The sequence below is a fragment of the Callorhinus ursinus genome, unplaced genomic scaffold (genome assembly GCF_003265705.2).
Source record: "Callorhinus ursinus isolate GAN/ISIS: 27379988/994484 unplaced genomic scaffold, GSC_fseal_2.0 scaffold13, whole genome shotgun sequence".
In the NCBI taxonomy this organism is placed as follows: domain Eukaryota; kingdom Metazoa; phylum Chordata; class Mammalia; order Carnivora; family Otariidae; genus Callorhinus; species Callorhinus ursinus.
This window is the reverse complement of record NW_027397075.1, coordinates 38,361,650-38,380,091: the sequence shown is the minus strand read 5'-3', so window position 1 is coordinate 38,380,091 and position 18,442 is coordinate 38,361,650. Positions and strand designations below refer to the sequence as shown.

The following is an 18,442-nucleotide window of genomic DNA, read 5'->3' as shown; positions in this document are numbered from 1 at the left end:
GATTAAGAGATATCCAACTCTATTACAAAGAGTGCTACATGTTAAGGGTCATGCATCCTTTCATTAATTATAAAAGGGGAAATTAAGATGTATTATTGAAAAAAAAGTCTCAAGCAGAACAGAAATTTTTTTGAAAAAAAAAACAAACAAACCAACAACACACACACACATGCACCTTAGAGAAGGAAACCTTTAAAATACATGGTGCTGGTGGTGGTTAGCTGCTAAAATAAAATTTACTTTAATTAAAATCCAAGACACTTTTTTTTAATCTGTAGAAAAAGTGATCTTTATTTGCCAGAATTGTAACCATTTCAATTTATACACAACTTTTAGTAAGCCTTGCCTTTCCAAAGTTCACTTTATTTATGAAGTAAACTACTGCCATATTTCAAGGAAAAGAGATTCATTTCAGTTCAAAAAACTTTATAAAAACAGGCTAAAACATTAAAAAGTTCACTTAATTTCTGGAAAAAGTAGTATCTAATGGAGAGAAGGAGAGATAAAGCCAAGAGTTTTCAGACTGACCAGTACTTTTACTACCTGAACAGGTGGTCCCAATTCTTGAGGTGGAGCATGAATGGTCAGTCGTGGGGGAAGAGGGTGTGGGGGGCGTCTTGGAGACTGAGGCGCTCGAGGAGTCTGTCTTTCAGATGCTGATGATGGCTGCTGTTCTCTAGAAATGTCCTGGGAGAAAGAGGACTCTGCAGTAGCTGTACTACCTTCACCTATAGGAAGAGAAAAGCTGATTTTTAACTATTAAATTTACCAGAGAATAACTGGGACAATTTCCTAGAGGTATAAATCTCACCACTAGGAATGTTCACCTCACCAATACTTTCAGAAGGAAAGAAGTGAGGTGTGGAGAATGGGAGTGCGATTATCAGCTGTGTGGCCTAAGACAAGTCCCCTAACCTCTTTGAGTCTATTTCTTAGGTTGGTTAATGGAACCAACTAAAAGATACTTTTATATTTCGGATTTCTTAAACTTTGAATTTCAATGGTTCTTCACCTGTCTAGGTCTTCTACATACATGGTAGAAACAACAGAAGCTGTCTCTCCCTGTGAAAGTAGGCTATCAGAATTTAGCGGTTTTACAAGTCTGAGGTCTGGGGAAAAAAAAGTCTGAGTTCTGGAATCGGATTCTAGCTATAACATTTAATAGCTATGTGACCTTTTTTTTTTTTTAGATTACTTATTTATTTATTTATTTATGTATTTGAGAGAGAGAGAATGAGATAGAGCATGAGAGGGGGGAGGGTCAGAGGGAGAAGCAGACTCTCCGCTGAGCAGGGAGCCCAATGCGGGACTCGATCCTGGGACTCCAGGATCATGACCTAAGCTGAAGGCAGTCGCTTAACCAACTGAGCCACCCAGGCCTTTTTTTTTTTTTAAGCAAACTCTACGCCCAACACAGGGCTTAAATTCAAGACTTGGAGATCAAGAGTCACATGCTCTACTGAATGAGCCAGCCAGGCACCCCCTCTCAGATTAGATATTAACTGGTACCTAAACTGATAAGCTTGTTGTAAGTTTTGAACAGCACAGGTTCACTTTCAGGAGATTTTTTACAGTGCAGCACTATAAATGTATTTTCTCCTCCTTATGATTGTCTTAATAATATTTTCTTTTCTCTAGCTTCCTTTATTGTAAAATTACAGTACAATACACTACAAAAAGATGTTAATCGACTGTTTTATGGTATCAGTAAGGCTTCTGGGTCAATAGTTGGCTATTAGTAGTCAAGTTTTTGGGAAGTCAAAAGTTCTATGTAAATTTTTGACTATGCAGGGTGTTTGACATCCCTAACCCTGGCACTGCTCAAGGGTCAACTGTAATTTAATACAAGTACAGTTGCTCAGGAAAAGCATTCTTTTTGTAATTTTCTGGCAATATACCAAATCCATCCGCTAACTTAATTATATCCAGATCACTAGGCCTATTTTTGCTTGACTGTAAAAAACAAAGTCTCCAATGAGCATCTATTGTATACTTTGTATCTGGGAAAAATGGCTATGAACGTTAGCCCTAAAGAGGCAAAAAATACTTCCTCCTGTATCCCAACTATATGACACACACAAGATGTTTCTTAAATCTACAAAATGTTTTATAAAATGTACATTATGGACCAAAGTATCATTAATCTCTCTCCTTATGTCCCTTAGGAGGTAGTACTATTTTTTAGTATATGGATTATTATTTTTTCTTAAAAAATTTAAAAGTTGAGGGGGCTGCCGCCGGAGCTGCTGCATCCAGGACTGGGAGCTGCTGCCATCGCAGCCATGGTGTCAGTGGGTTGGGGGGACCTGTGGACACCTCCCATGAGGACATGATTCACAATGCCCAGACGGACTATTATGGCACCCGCCTAGCAACCTGTTCATCAGACAGCTCTGCCAAAATCTTCAATGTGTGAAATGGAGGACAGATCCTCATTGCCGACCTCAGGGGTCATGAGGGTCCTGTGTGGCAAGTGGCCTGGGCCCACCCCATGTATGGCAACATCCTGGCATCCTGCTTCTATGACTGGAAAGTCATTACCTGGAAGGAGGAGAATGGCACCCGGGAGAAGACGCACGAGCACATAGGACACAACTCCTCAGTAAACTCTGTGTGCTGGGCCCCCCATGACTATGGCCTAATACTGGCCTGTGGGAGCTTGGATGGGGCCATCTTCCTGCTGACACACAACGGACAGGGCCAATGGGAAGTGAAGAAGATCAACAATGCTCACACTATTGGCTGCAATGCTGTCAGTTGGGCCCCTGCTGTTGTACCTGGAAGCCTCATAGACCAGCCATCGGGGCAGAAGCCCAACTACATCAAGAAGTTTGCATTGGGCGTCTGTGACAACCTCATCAAACTGTGGAAGGAGGAGGAGGACGGCCAGTGGAAGGAGGAACAGAAGCTAGAAGCACACAGTGACCGGGTTCGAGATGTGGCCTGGGCCCCCTCCATCGGCCTGCCCACCAGCACCATCGCCAGTTGCTCCCAAGGCGGTTGTGTGTTCATCTGGACTTGTGATGACACCTCAGGCAATACGTGGTCACCCAAACTATTGCACAAGTTCAATGATGTTGTGTGGCATGTGAGCTGGTCCATCACAGCCAACATCCTGGCTGTCTCAGGCGGAGACAGTAAGGTGACCCTGTGGAAGGAGTCCGTTGATGGGCAGTGGGTGTGCATCAGTGATGTCAACAAGGGCCAGGGTTCTGTGTCTGCTTCTGTCACAAAGGGCCAGCAGAACGAGCAGTGACAAGACAGGCAAGGCCCAGCTCCCCACCTGCTGACTCCAGGACTGCCCTTTCCTGGACCAACTGACCAAATAGCTGGGAGAAACAGCTTCAACACGATTACTTTCCCAGGAATAGTACAAATGCAACCAGACTGATCATCTGTCATAACATGATTTGATATGGTTTATAATTTACTGTCCTGATGAAAGCATTCATGTTATGAGGAAAAAGCTACAAATGATCTTCAAATCTATTATTTTAAAATATTTTTGGCCATTTTTATGTACCTTTTGGATTCAGGCATTATTTGGGGGGTTTTGTTTCCAAAAAAATAAATTCATATTGCTTATAAAAAAAAATTTAAAAGTTGAAAGGTTGCTTATGCCCTTGCTTTATCTTAATTCAAATGAGCATATATATTGCATTTTTAAATACACAGGCTTATATGGAAACTCAGACACACTGTTTTCCCAATAGTCTAACTACATAAGGTTTTACTATATTACCATTTACGATTTTAGCTCAATATTATCTGTAAAATCAGAATAATATATCAGATGATCACCAATTCCTTAAAACGCATTTAAAAAGGATTCTAAAATAAAATTATTTTCTATATTTCCATAATCCTTTAATACCTTCATTTCAGTGAGGTCTGGACTCAGCTTTTCAAATATTTAACAAAAAGTATGCCACAATGACCAAAATATCTTTTATTCAATGGAAAACCAGTCAACCAGTAAAGCTCCAATACCCACAAACCTTCAAATGTGGGGCTTGATTTAGACAACCTCTTGTGGCTGTGAACTGCTAAGACTGCTGTTAGAGGTCCCTGATTTAACTTTTCCACTTAATAAAAATAGCAGCAACACATTGTATTTGTAATACTTTACAGATTTCAGAATGCTGGAATCTTAAAGAAGCCTGGTGTATTAGAAAAGACAGTATGACTTCAGAGTGATAAATATAGTAGACTTTATAAGAGAATAGTAACAAAGCTAGAAAGAAGCCAATCTCCTGCTTGCCAATTCACTAAAGTTTTATTTCCTACATGATAATTAAATGCAATCCTAGTTTAGAAGATATTACTAAAAGTATTGAATTAAAAAGAGACGAAGGAAGGTCTCACCACTGTTTTGAGAATCAGCAGCTCTCTGATTACTTTCACCTCCACCCATACTTTCTTCTGTTTCTGTACCTGGATCAGTCCCATCACCACCCTATAAACAAAATATGATGACTAAGAGCAAATAAACCAAACAATTATCTTAAAACATAATAACCAAACTAAATCACAGTAACAACAAACAAAAAACCCCAATGGTATAAAAAGTTTCAGTATTCTGAGAATACAGGCCTGTGAATATCCTTGGAAAACAGTATGTTTTCTAGCAAGTTCTTGAAGAAAGTGGATGGTCAAAATTCTAGCCAGTTACCTCAGCATCATCAGCTTCATATCCATCATTGCCATCGGCACTACCAGTGCCTTCGTTACTGTCCTCACCCTCATCTCCCATCCCTGTGTCATCTTCATCATCGTCATCATCTTCCTCATCTTCCTCATAATCCTAGTAGACAAGTGCCCAAGTAAAAACAAAGATCTAAGGTGCAGCACACATATTCTGCACTTCTTGATAGCATATTTAAACATTTCAATGTGACACACCACTGATCAGGACATAGGAGCTGTCCTGAGAGTTGTACGGAATTAGTTCAGTGGCAGCAAATATCAAAATTGTGAGGCTTACTGGAATGAGTAAACAATAATCAGTTCTGTATTCTAACTGTTCATATGAGATCAGTTCAAAGATCAAAGCTCCTAGATGTCCATAAGGTGTCAGAAGCCACTTTATTTCTAAATTTAAAGGGTGGCATTGAAGAAAACAAATCATGAGATTATACTACACTATGAGCTTTTAAAAAACATTGATTAATGAAAGGATCTAAAATGAGTGGTTGTCTATATAGGATTAATTCCCAAAATAAAATATAGTTTCACTTAAAATATGCTTCAATTAGCAAAAAACCTCCACTATTTTTGAAAAAAATTATGGGACTATACAAGAAAAAAATAAATACCCTACTTTCTTATCTCCAGAAATGACAGAGCTTATAATTAAATCCAGTCTCTTATCAATAAGATTTAAAATTAAGTTTAATTAACAAATTTAGCAAGTCCTAAAGGGCTTAGCAATAAAAAAAGATGGATTTTTCATTACCTGTTCTATGCTCAATTTCATTATAAAATGTTAATTTCAGAACTATTCAGATAAAAAAAGCAAAGTAATCTATTTAAACTGACAGGGAAGCAGATGTTACTGGTTGATGAATTAGCAGTCATAAGGATTCGAGCATTTCATTCAGCAGTTTCAAACAATGGATGATTTACCTCATGTTCTCCATCATTTTCATCATCATCCTCTTCTTCATCATCACTGTCAATCACAATGACATCATCTCCTTTGCCCTGACCATCTTGGGATGAAGTTGTTGTCTGCTGATCTGACTGAAGGGGTCCAAGGTCTATTTGTAGAGACTGAGAGGTTTCCTCACTGTCTTCCATTGGAGTATAATCTCCCTGGGTAACTCCCTTTAAGAGTAAAAAAATGAAAACTTAAAAAATTTAGAATGTCAAATATACCTAAAACTATCAGTAAGATACCGTATACCTAATACAAAAAAATACTTGTGGACTAGTAGCATTTTATTTTTAAAATATGGTTATTAAAACAGCATTAGGGTGCCTGGGTGGCTCAGTCGATTGAGTGTCTTTGGCTCAGCTCATGGTCCCGGTGTCCTGGGATTGAGCCCCACGTTGGGCTCCCTGCTCAGAGGGGGTCTGTTTCTCTCTCTCTCTGCCCCTCCCCCCACTCATGCTCTCTCTCTGAAGTAAATAAATAAAATCTTTTAAAAAAATAAAAAAAAAGAATGATAGAATTAATTTGAGGCACCTGGGTGGCTTAGTTGGTTAAGCGGCCAACTCTTGATTTCACCTCAGGTCATAATCTCAGGGTCATGAGATTGACCCAGCATCAAGCCCTACCTTGGGCTCCACACTCAGCAGAGTCAGCTTGAGATTCCTTCCCCCTCTCCCTCAACCCTCCCCTCACTCACATGCTCTTTCTAAAAACAAATAAATAAAAAATCTTTTTTTTTTTTTTAAGATTTTATTTATTTATTTGAGAGAGAGAGAATGAGAGATAGAGAGCACGAGAGGGAAGAGGGTCAGAGGGAGAAGCAGACTCCCCGCCAAGCAGGGAGCCTGATGTGGGACTCGATCCCGGGACTCCAGGATCATGACCTGGGCCGAAAGCAGTTGCTTAACCAACTGAGCCACCCAGGTTCCCTAAATAAAAAATCTTAAAAAAAAAAAGAGCAGAATTAATTTGAAGCACATGCTAAAGAAAATATATCATTGGGTTTCTTTACTGTCTTCCTATAGAAGAATTATTAAAAACCTCATTGGCTAATATTCCACTAAAAAAGAAAAAAATGCACATATACAAATATATGTATATTCAAAACTACCAGTGTGATATTGTAGATCAGTGTTGTTCAAGAGAAATATATTGTTATCCACAATGTCAGTCACATACATAATTTTAATTTTTCTAGTAGTCACTTAAAATTAAAAAAAGTAAACAAGTAAAATTAGCTTAATGATATTAATATATACAAAATATTTCAATAAGTTATCAAACTAAGAATTACTAATCAGAAATTCTACCTTTTAAAATTTGTAATAAGTCTTTAAAGCCCAATGTATATTTTATACTCACAGCTATCTCAATTCAGACTAGCTATATTTGAAGTGTTCAACAGCCAATGTGGTGAACAGTGTAGTTGCAAACAAAGTCAGAAAAAAGAATATTACTATTATAATATTAATACTATTATTAAAAAAGTTTACTCCCCAAACCAGAAATAGTCTAGGAAACACCCTAAACAAAATAAGCTATTATTATTGTCATTTTACAAAGGCACCTCTCCTCCTAGAAACTCATTATTCTAAGCCTTCAAACCACATTAAAGACATCAGAAACAAAAATAATTCTTTGCTTAATTCATCCTCACAATTCCATCTTGTTAGCTACCGAAATAAACTGTAATTTAAAACTTTACTTTTGTTACTCTAAGAAAATTAAATGTCTACTTTTTAGTTAAGCACGTGGCAATCTACTTTTTATACAAGCCTGAAAAAATGTCTTGTGAACTCATTCATAAAGATTATATTTGCTGTAATGGAAATAATTCATGATATAATTAAAAATGGGCTTCAAAGTGACATGCTTATTTCAAGAAAAGCAAACACTTATAAAGAACATCTGCTTCATCGTCAGAAAATCAGAAAAACGAACTGTTACAGTAGGATAGTGCTAAAAGTGGACTGGAAACCAAATGGTACTTCTGAGTCATAGACAATTTTGCCAATCTCAAGAAAAAGCTTTGCACAGAAGATTTTAGTATAAGTTAACCAAGTCTGGCAATAATTTAGAAATTCACATATTGTTTCAAAACTGTTACTACGCTCTTCAGAGATGACACTGAAAGATACATGAAATAGAGATCATTTAGAATACTATGCATTCATCTTTAACATTTAGTTTTCTGTTATTAGTCAAGGAAAATAGGGAAAATTAAAAATTAATGCATCTAAGAAACCAAAATTCACCTGCAATCTATGGTTGCTTTTAATTAGCTTGAGATAATTACTTAATTTTATATAGATAATTTTAGAATAAATGATCCTGAAAATTTATTCAGACAAAAACTCTTTCAAGCTGAAGAGTATAACTGGAAACTAGACAGCCTGAGTTCAAGTCCCAGCTCCAACGCTATCAGAACATGGGTATGTTACTTAATCTGACTATCAGTTTCTTCACCCATACAATAGGGCCGTTAAGGATTAAGTTTGTTAATAAATGCTAACTTCTTAGAACACTTGACATACATAGTAATGAATTGTGTTTATTAGTAGTAAATTATTAATATTACTATATTATGAATTCTCAATTAGCATGGCAGAGCAGATGGAAGAAAAGTAAATAATATTTTGAGTACCTAATGTGTGGCAGGTACTATTTTAGGTACTTTACAATACTAAAAATCATGTTATATTATTCCAACAGATGAGAAGACCAAAGCTTAGAGAGAATTAATGACTTTCCATAGTCACATAGCTTCTAAGTGGTATAGTCAGGAAGGAACCTAATGGTTTGTAGCTTCACAGTCTACACATTTCCCCTAGTGAGGCCGCCTCTGGAGAAGCCTCACTTAGAGTTCAGAAAATGAAAAAAAATACACAAATGCATTTCCTTTCATAGGTTATTTTAATTCAATAAGAGAAGCAAGAGAGGGGAGAGTACCAGAGGACCACCAAAGGGGCACTATGGATTAACTCAAGATTCAGCCAGCACTCATACTTCCAAATAATAAACAGTGGATAATCTTTATCCATGACAACTTTTGCTTGCAAAAATCTGTGCGAAGTATGAACAAAAAAAAAATTTTTTTTTTTTTTTAAGATTCTATTTATTTACTTACTAGAGAGACACTGTGTGTACACATGCATGCACGGGGTGGGGGGGGTTTGGGGGTGTGAGACACAGGGAGAGGGACAAGCCGACTCCATGCTGAGCACAGAGTCTGACCCAGGGCTCAATTCTCATGACCCTGAGGATCATGCCCTGAGCCGAAATCAAGAGTCAGATGCCTAACCGACTGAGTGACCCAGGCACCCCATAGAAACATTTCTTTAACAAAATTTATAAGGCAGTATACTAATTAGGAGTAAAGCAAAGCAGAAATTAACAATGGTAATTCTAATATTTCATTAAATATAAAAGCATCAAGTTAAATAAAAGTCCAAATAATGTTTCATTTGTCAAAGCCAATTTCACTCACTAAAAGCAATAATTTGCTACTTTAAATGTTTAAACTTACTTCTCCAATGGAATCTTGAGAATCTTGGTTGTATACTTGAGTTTCTACCTCTCCGTCAGTACTTTCTTCTGCCATAACTTCTTCCTGAATCATAACACACAAGTGTGTTAACCAGATCAATTCACTAGATGAAGAATCACCTGCTCAGCTAATTCTCTCAAATAAAATAAAGCTTAAATCTATAATTTTATGAAGCAGTACAATATAAATGTTCTTACATTTATATGATATAAATCACATTCCTCTTCAGTATAAATAAGACTTACAAACACTAATACATGCTAATTAAATTAATTGAGTAGTCTTAATGTTTCAGAGTAAAAATTCAATACAATTTTAGCTTCAATGAAAGAAAATAAAGGAATATAGTTTTGGTTAATCTGAGAAAAAGATGGCAGACAACAGTTTACAATGTCCATGAAACTTAAACTCTTTATTCTTTGAATTAAAAAAACACCTGACTTTGAAATGGAATACAACTTAAGTTTTTGTAACTGTGGGTTTCTTTTGTTGTTGTTGTTTTTTTTTTAAGAGAGAGAGAGACGGGGGTCGGGGAGAAGGGACAGATGGAGAGAGGGAGAGCAGCAGGCTCTGCGCTCAGCACAGAGCCCAAAGCAGGGCTCGATTTCACGACCCTAAGATCATGACCTGAGCTGAATCAAGAGTCGGATGCTTAACCGACTGAGCCACCCAGGTGCTCCATAACTGTTTTTTACTGCAATGACAAATAATTCAATCAAAGATATACTAAGAATTAGAAAAAAATGTTGGCAGCAGCAACAATACCTGAGCTGTCAGTTGAAACTTTGTAGTAAGTTCAACAAGAGTTTTTTAGGCAATGGATTCTGGCCCCAACAGGTCCATTCACCTAATCATGTTGTCTAACTGCAAGATTATCTTACCTCAGTTCCTACAGGGGTAACACTTTTCAGCTTCTTTGGAAGAGGCATTTCCACTGTGTCATCAGAGACTTGGTCTGATGCTTCTATGGTGCTATCCTCTTCCTCTTCACGTGTCCGCTTAGGCAAAGAAGAACTTGGGGTAGCTGACACTTTGAAATGACATAATTTAAATCTTTAATCAGAGGATGATAATGAACTCAATGAAATAAAGTTAATTTTTTTTAAATGAAGTTAATTTTTGAAATATTTTGGCCATTTAACTAAAGAAAGACATAGGAAACATTTAACTGAACAGTTCAACATAATTTATTCCTGCTAATATCTATAAACAAAGGGCAACCTATGCTCTAAATCAATGGTCTTATGGTATCAATCTCACCTGTGGTTAATAAACCCCATCAACTTTTACAGCAATGCATTCAATTCAGTGTGTAGTGATACAGAATTGAGAAGTTTACATAAGGCCTTCTATAGTTATAAAACCCAGGACTCCTATGGTAACAAAATTTATACTGTATGTTTAGATTTGAAAATCCTTATATGGTCTTCTCTTACATGTCTTTTTTCTCAAGACCTGTATTAAGTTACATATAATGTTATGGGGTTGTATCACTTTTAAAATCAGTCAAAATAACTGGAGGAGAAGAAAGTTCTGAATGACAAAAACGAGTGATCTAGTAGTAAACATGAAATCAAGTGTTAGGAATCCATTCGTCCTTTCTAACACCTGTTAGAAAACATGTATGTACAAAGAATACTCAAAATGTGTATTTTATATCCAAGAAACTACAAATGTACAGGTCTACTCTAACTTCATTTTAAAATTAAGCATACCAAAAAATAAAAATTAAAAAATTAAAAATAAATCAATAAAATCAAGCTTACCAGTGCCAAATACTGCCGTGGAAGTAGAAGGCCGCTCAACTGGCGAACTCTGTACAACTTCTACTATGTTGGGGGACAGCTCTTGATTTGCAGGCTCAATCTGAGGAAGACTCTGTTGGGTGGGCTGCACAAAAGCTGTAGCCTGTGTTTGTTGCTGAACAGTTAAAATGGGTTGAGGGATAGTCGGCTGAATATTAGGACTAGTAGAACGGACAGAACCACTTGTGCTTCCAAAAACTGGAACATGTTCCACAGGCCCTTCTGACTGCATAGCTGAAAAATAATTACAAATACTTAATATATTAAGTCTTTTATTCTTAGCAAAGCTGGATTTTCCCTCCCTACTGTGCTACTGGTAATGTTCTGCATAGTTATTTGTGTACATCTCTTACCACCACCAAGCAAAAACAGTATGGGTAAATGTAATGTATTATACATTTTTTGGTGATGCCTATGTGACTGCTATGGTAGTCTGTAGTACGGTGGCATAATTAAATAAATATCTAAAACTCTTTCTATCTACGATTTTATTAAAATTACAACCAAGTAAGATAAATGAACCGAGGAAGCTCAAAGACAAATTATAAATTTTTATTAAGCATCAGTAATAAGAAGCTACCCAGGGGAACAAAGTGGATAAAGTAATGAAAAAGACAGTTTCAGTGAATAAGTGGTGTCAGATTGAACCAGTGATTTAGTATGGTTTTCCAAGGTGGATTTCATATCATCTTCCTAGCCACCAAAAGTAAAAATGTTGGCCTTAAAAAACATGCTACATACTTATAGGTGTGTTATTTTCCTCCTTCTTCAGCTTCAAAACAAAACAAAGCAGAAAGGAAGGGAATGAAGGAGGGAGGAAATGCGCTGCATTAATGAGTATCCTAGGAGGCACACCCTTGAAAATATTAACTACCCACTTCTATTATATGTTTGACTTTAGCTTTAGGGGAAGCCTCATTTATCCTTGAAGTTACTGTAATCTTCTCATAATAAATCTAAATAAACCGTCAGTCCAGTCAGATCTGTTACTATTTTACTTACCTTCCTGTGATTCTACTTGTGTAGTGGGCATCACTGTAGCTGTTGGGGTAGTAGTAGGATTTGTAACCGTTGCGGGTGTGACCATTGGGCGTATACTAGCCCTGGGTGTTGACTTATTCCCAGCCATAGCTGCAGCTGTCACTTTACTTGGAGTAGACACAACAGGAGTTGGCTTGATATTAGCTGTTGGTGGGTCTGATGTGCTGGCACTTACAGAGGGGAAAATGCAAGAATAACGATTCATAAAAAATTACTATAAATATCCCTTATAAAGTACATATACTCTATCAAAAAAAAAAGCACCACATAATCTTAAAAAAGAATAAAATTGGAGGTATTGCAATCCCAGATTTCAAGATATACTATAGTAATCAAAACAGTACGGTACCAGCACACAAATAGACACAAGATCAATGGAACAGAATAGAGAGCCCAGAAATAGACCCATGATTACATGGTCAATTAATCTGTAACAAAAGAAGCAAGAATAAACAATGGGAAGTTTCTTCAGTAAATGGTGTTGGGAAAACTGGACAGCTACATGCAAAAGAATGAAAGTGGACCACATTCTTACCATACACAAAAATAAACTCAAAATGGATTAAAGACCTAAATATGAGACCTGGAACCAGAAAAAGCCTAGAAGAAGAGCACAGGCGGTAATTTCTCTGACACTGGCTATAGCAACGTTTTTCTAGATTACGTCTCCCGAGGCAAGGAAAACAAAAGTAAACAATTGGGACTATAGCAAAATAAAAAGCTTCTACACAGCAAAGGAAACAAGCAACAAAAGAAAAAGACGCCATACTGAATGGGAGAAGATATTAGTAAATGATGTATCTGATGAGTTAACATACAAATTATATAAAGAATTCATGCAAAAAAAAAAATTCACACAATTCAACACCAAAAAACCCCAAATAATCTAATTAAAAAATGGGCAGAAGACATGAAGAGACGTTTCTCCAAAAAAAAAAAAAATACAGATGGTTAACAGACACATGAAAAAATGCTCAACATCACTAATCACCAGGGAAATGGAAATCAAAACCACAATGAGATATCACCACATATGATTCTGAGGGCTAGTATTAAAAAGGCAAAAAATAACAAGTGTTGGCAAGGATGTGGAGAAAAGGGAGCCTTGTGCACTGTGGATGGGAACGTAAATTCATGCAGCCACTCTGGAAAATAGTATGGAGGGTCCTTAAAAAATTAAAAATAGAATTAACATATGATCCAGTAATTCCACTACTGGGTATTTACACAAAGAATACAAAAACACTAATTTGAAAGAATATATGCACCCTTGTGTTTACTGCAGCATTACTGACATTAGCCAAACAATGGAAGCAGCCCAAGTGTCCATCAATAGATGAATGGATAAAGAAAATATGGTATATATACACAATGGAATATTAGTCATAAAAAGACTGAAATCTTACCATTTGCAACATGGATGGATTTAGAGGGTAAGGGAAATAAGTCAGAGAAAGATAAATACCGTATGATTTCACTTATATGTGGAATTTAAGGAACAAAACAGAAAAAAAAGACAAAAAACAGACTCTGAAATATAGAGAACAAACTGGTGGTTACCACAGGGGAGGTGGGGGAAGGGGATGAAACAGCTGAAGGAGATTAAGAGTACACTAATTGTAATTGTGCCTTTCTGCCTATGGACGTCGCCGAGTAAGCATCGTTAAAGTCTCCCCTCCCACTGCTGTCATGTCTAAGTCGGAGTCTCCCAAAGAGCCTAAACAGCTGTGGAAGCTCTTCATTGGAGGTCTGAACTTTGGAAACAACCGATGAGCGTCTGAGGAGCCATTCTGAGCAATGGGGAACGTTTACGGACTGTGTGGTAATGAGAGATCCAAACACCAAGTGCTCCAGAGGCTTTGGGTTTGTCACGTATGCCACTGTGGAGGAGGTGGATGCAGCATGAATGCAAGGCCACACAAGGTGGATGGTGGATGGAAGAGTTGTGGAACCAAAGAGGGCGGGGGGTGCCTGGGTGGCTCAGTCGTTAGAAGTCTGCCTTCAGCACAGGTCATGATCCCAGGATCCTGGGATCAAGCCCCGCATCGGGCTCCCTGCTCTGCGGGAAGCCTGCTGCTCCTTCTCCCACTCCCCCTGCTTGTGTTCCCTCTCTCACTATCTCTCTGTCAAATGAATAAATAAAATCTTAAAAAAAAAAAATAAAAGAACGAAGAGGGCTGTCTCAAGAGAAGATTCTCAAAGACCTGGTGCCCACTTAACTGTGAAAAAGATTTTTGTTGGTGTGCATTAAAGAAGACACTGAAGAACATCATCTAAAAGATTATTATGAACAATATGGGAAAACTGAAGTGATCGAGATCATGACTGATGGAGGCAGTGGCAAAAAGAGAGGTTTTGCTTTTGCAACATTTGATGACCATGACTCTGTAGACAAGACTGTCATTCAAAAATACCATACTGTGAATGGCCACAACTGTGAAGTAAGGAAAGCCCTATCTAAGCAAGAGATGGCTAGTGCTTCATCCAACCAAAGAGGTCAAAGTTGTTCTGGAAACTTTGGTGGTGGTCATGGAGGTGGTTTTGGTGGGAATGACAACTTTGGTCGTGGAGGGAACTTCAGTCGTCAAGGTGGCTTTGGTGGCAGTCGAGGTGGTAGTGGATATGGTGGATTTGGTAATGATGGAAGCAACTTTGGAGGTGGCAGAAACTATAATGATTTTGGCAATTACAACAATCAATCCTCAAATTTTGGACCCATGAAAGGAGGAAATTTTGGAGGCAGAAGCTCTGGCCCCTATGGTGGTAGGCACCAATACTTTGCCAAACCACAAAACCAAGGTGGCTATGGTGGCTCCAGCAGCAGCAGTAGCTACGGCAGCGGCAGAAGGTTTTAATTACTGCCAGGCAACAAGGCTTAGCAGGAGGGGAGAGCCAGAGAAGTGACAGGGAAGCTACAGGTTACAAAACATTTGTGAACTCGGCCAAGCACAGTGGTGGCAGGGCCTAGCTGCTACAAAGAAGACATGTTTTAGACAATACTCATGTGTATGGGCAAAAAACTCGAGGACTGTATTTGTGACTAGTTGTATAACAGGTTATTTTAGTTTCTATTCTGTGGAAAGTGTAAAGCATTCCAACAAAGAGTTTTGATGTAGATTTTTTTTTTTTTGCACCCATGCTGTTGATTGCTGAATGTAATAGTTTGATCATGACGCTGAATAAGTCTTAAAAAAAAAAGGTACACTAATTGTGATGAGCAACTAAGTAACATATAGTATCACTGAATCACTATATTGTACACCTAAAACATTTTAATATGATGCTGTATTTTAATTATACTGGAATTAAAAAAATAAATAAAAAAACCCAAAAACAGTGAGTTGTACTCTTTAAGTAGGTAAATTGTGGGGGTTATTAATATATCTCAATAAAACTTAAAAAAAATGTACCACGTGTTTCTTCAATAAGTGTTCAGCAAGTATGATCGACTTATGAACTCAGACCCTATTAATTCTATTTTTCCAAACGCTGCTTTGGGTACTTTAGACAAAGTAAAAAAAAAAATTATATAGTTCTTTATTTTTCGTTCACTAAATGTTTTAAAACTCTTATTGAAGAAGTTTTGAATTTAAGCATTAAAAACTACGTAAGAAATGCTCTGTAATGGTGCTTCCTGACAATGTAAAATGTATTCAACTGTTGATCACTGAACTCAAGTCTTAGCCTAGCCTCTTAAATTTGTTATCACATAATATCACAGAGAAAATCAGTAGCCTCTTAGAAGTCGAAAAGATGAAAGATACCTTGATTTTTGTCACAAAGCTCTACCTGATAGGACTGAAAGTATGCTAGAAACAAGAGTTCTGGAAAAAAGGGTTGGCAACTACATGGTGAAGCTTTGCACAGATAAACAGCTCTTTAGTACATATTTTTATAACATAGATTTGTTTTCTCCCCAAAGATCACTAACTCTTGCCTGACTTTAAAAGAAAAAATAGATTAATAAACTGTAAAAGAACTAAAACTCACATTCCTCTTTCACCAGAAGCTGGAGTTGTTTTCAATGTGATCTGTCTCTGCTGTTCTGGGACCTATTAAAAAGAAAACTATGGATTACTTTGCCTGACCTACAAAAGTCACTAAACAATGCTATCAAAATATTTTACTTTTATTAATTCTCTCTGTATACTGTGTTTAGCCAATTCACTGACAAAGGCTTCTAAGTCACCAGATACCTTCAAGTAATATGTACAAGGACAGAATGATTTGTTATCTACACACAGAATTAGCTGACCACCTTATTAGTAGGTTCTTGAGGCTCATCTCTCTGCTCAAGGTGTCTCTCTTGATGCTCTCGGAGTTCTCTTTCCAAGCGACTAATTCGACCTTCATACTGGGATTTAAGAGCAGTCATTCGAACATCCAATTCATCTTTCTGCTGATCTAAGGCTCCATTCCTTTGTTTAAGCTCCTCATTTTCTTTAGTTAGCTGATCTTTTACACCTAAAGAAGTAACCATGTGATTCTATTAATATTATAATCAAACACTGGAATATAAAGAACATTTGTGCATTTCAATAGGTACACTAAGGTCGTTATCAGATTCTATTCCTGAGCTTTAGTATCTACAATTAATCCTGATACACAATATATCTGAATAAGCAAAATTCTAAATATATCTGTATTACTCCAATATAAAATGTACTTATTACTACAACATAAAAATATGTAAATTTCTCTAAGATTTCATAAAGGACATCCATAAACTGCAGTCTGAAGTCCTTTTACATGGCCTTTAGTATTTCAATATATTATTAAAAATACAAAGATATTATAAATTGCCAAAACTGCCAAATTTTCATTCCATATAATCTAAAGCACATACTAAAAAATAATTAGGTAACTTTTTTTTTAATGAAATTGCTGAAACACTGTATTACAGATCATTAAAAATTGCTTACAATAAAACCTAGCTGATTGGGCATTTTATTTACCTACTCACTAAGCAGAACAGCAAGCAAGGTGCAGTAAGGTCCAGAACATTGCAGCTCTGGGCCCTTAACAAACTGGGCATGATATTCTCCCTGAAGGGCTTGAGGGCCCCTCAGAGAACTGAGGCAAATAAAAATCACTGGGCTGGTAATATCCAATGATATGTAGGAGTTTACAGTAGGCCTCTGAACAACACACTGTAGACCCAAAGGATCACCAACAGAAGGTACTAACAGTTATACAACAAAGCAGGACAGCAGTACTTCCTATTACTAACCAACAATTAGGAAAGACTTCATAAATAGATGAGAGACATCCTCATCATTTGAAAATTCAGACTGCTTTAATTTTGTGTCTAATTAAATAAGCCTTATATATATATTTTAAGTAGGCTCCACGCCCAGTGTGGAGCCCAATACAGGGCTTGAACTCACAATTGTGAGATCAAGAGCTGAGCCGAGATCAAGAGTCGCTCAACCAACTAAGCCACCCAGGCATCCCACCCTAATATTTAAAGCACACACACAGAAATCACTTTATAGTATTTACTTATTTCTTTCCCATTTAATTTTAAGCCTGCATCAAATAGCCAACTTTCACTATCAAAGTTCAAACTTTAGCATATACAGAAATTTACCAGCTAAATGTGCAATCTTTGACTTTGCTGCTACTATGGCCTTTCTTGTTTTTTCTTCCTTTTCAGTTATCTGCTGTCGGAGCTGCTCCTCTTGTGTGGTTCTATCTTGAAGATCCTGACGAAGTCGTGAAAGCTCAGACTGAAGCTGCACAGTTTGTTCCTGCAGATTTCTGGTTTCTGCCTCTTTTTCAGATAATGTCTTTTAAAGAAAAGCAAAGTATTCACCATGTAATTCAATCCAATCAATATAAACTGTATGTCAGACAGAATTAAAATGTAACTTATTAATTTATTTAGATTAAATGGAAGTATAAATGTAAAATGGTGGTCAAACCACCATTAAAGTGGATACTTGATGATTGGATACTACTTATATACATGAGTCATTCATGTATAAAGGATAAATATACATAAAAAAGATTATATATTTCCATATGACAAGAGAAAGAGTTAGTGTTTAACATATACTTCTTCAAGTATTTGACAAGCAAGGAATTAGGGACATACAGTCTTCACTACTCTCACACTTATACCTTCTGCAGATTTTCTACTTGATTCTCTAGTGATTTTGCCTTTGTTTCAGCTTGATTGAGGGTTTCTTTGAGCTCCTGCATTTCCTGGACTGAGACATGCTGTTCCTGGTGGTCTCCAGAAGACTGAGCGGAGGTCTCCATGACCTAAGATGACAAGCAGTAATAATGTACTTTCACATTTATACTTAGTAATTCCACATCTAAAAGTTCATCTAAGGAAATAATTACAACTATGCAAAGAAATTTATCTTAAAGGGTATTCATAAATCAATT

The 18,442-nt window shown here is 36.9% G+C and overlaps 1 protein-coding gene and 1 pseudogene across 3 annotated transcripts in view; one reads left to right on the top strand and one right to left on the bottom strand.

The window, feature by feature from the left end:
- Window positions 1-18,442, bottom strand: part of TPR (translocated promoter region, nuclear basket protein) — a 67,965-nt gene that overhangs the window by 9,903 nt on the left and 39,620 nt on the right. For all 3 annotated transcript variants that reach the window (XM_025877494.2, XM_025877497.2, XM_025877495.2), the window contains exons 33-44: window positions 18,170-18,313; window positions 17,637-17,835; window positions 16,305-16,510; window positions 16,037-16,098; window positions 12,008-12,216; window positions 10,967-11,239; window positions 10,082-10,230; window positions 9,180-9,263; window positions 5,626-5,826; window positions 4,673-4,804; window positions 4,366-4,456; window positions 544-728 (exon numbers count right to left, since the gene is read on the bottom strand). In XM_025877494.2, coding sequence (XP_025733279.2) covers window positions 544-728; window positions 4,366-4,456; window positions 4,673-4,804; window positions 5,626-5,826; window positions 9,180-9,263; window positions 10,082-10,230; window positions 10,967-11,239; window positions 12,008-12,216; window positions 16,037-16,098; window positions 16,305-16,510; window positions 17,637-17,835; window positions 18,170-18,313 — 1,935 coding nt within the window. The remainder of the gene's footprint in view (window positions 1-543; window positions 729-4,365; window positions 4,457-4,672; window positions 4,805-5,625; window positions 5,827-9,179; window positions 9,264-10,081; window positions 10,231-10,966; window positions 11,240-12,007; window positions 12,217-16,036; window positions 16,099-16,304; window positions 16,511-17,636; window positions 17,836-18,169; window positions 18,314-18,442) is intronic.
- On the top strand, window positions 2,313-3,438 carry LOC112828454 (protein SEC13 homolog pseudogene; annotated as a pseudogene).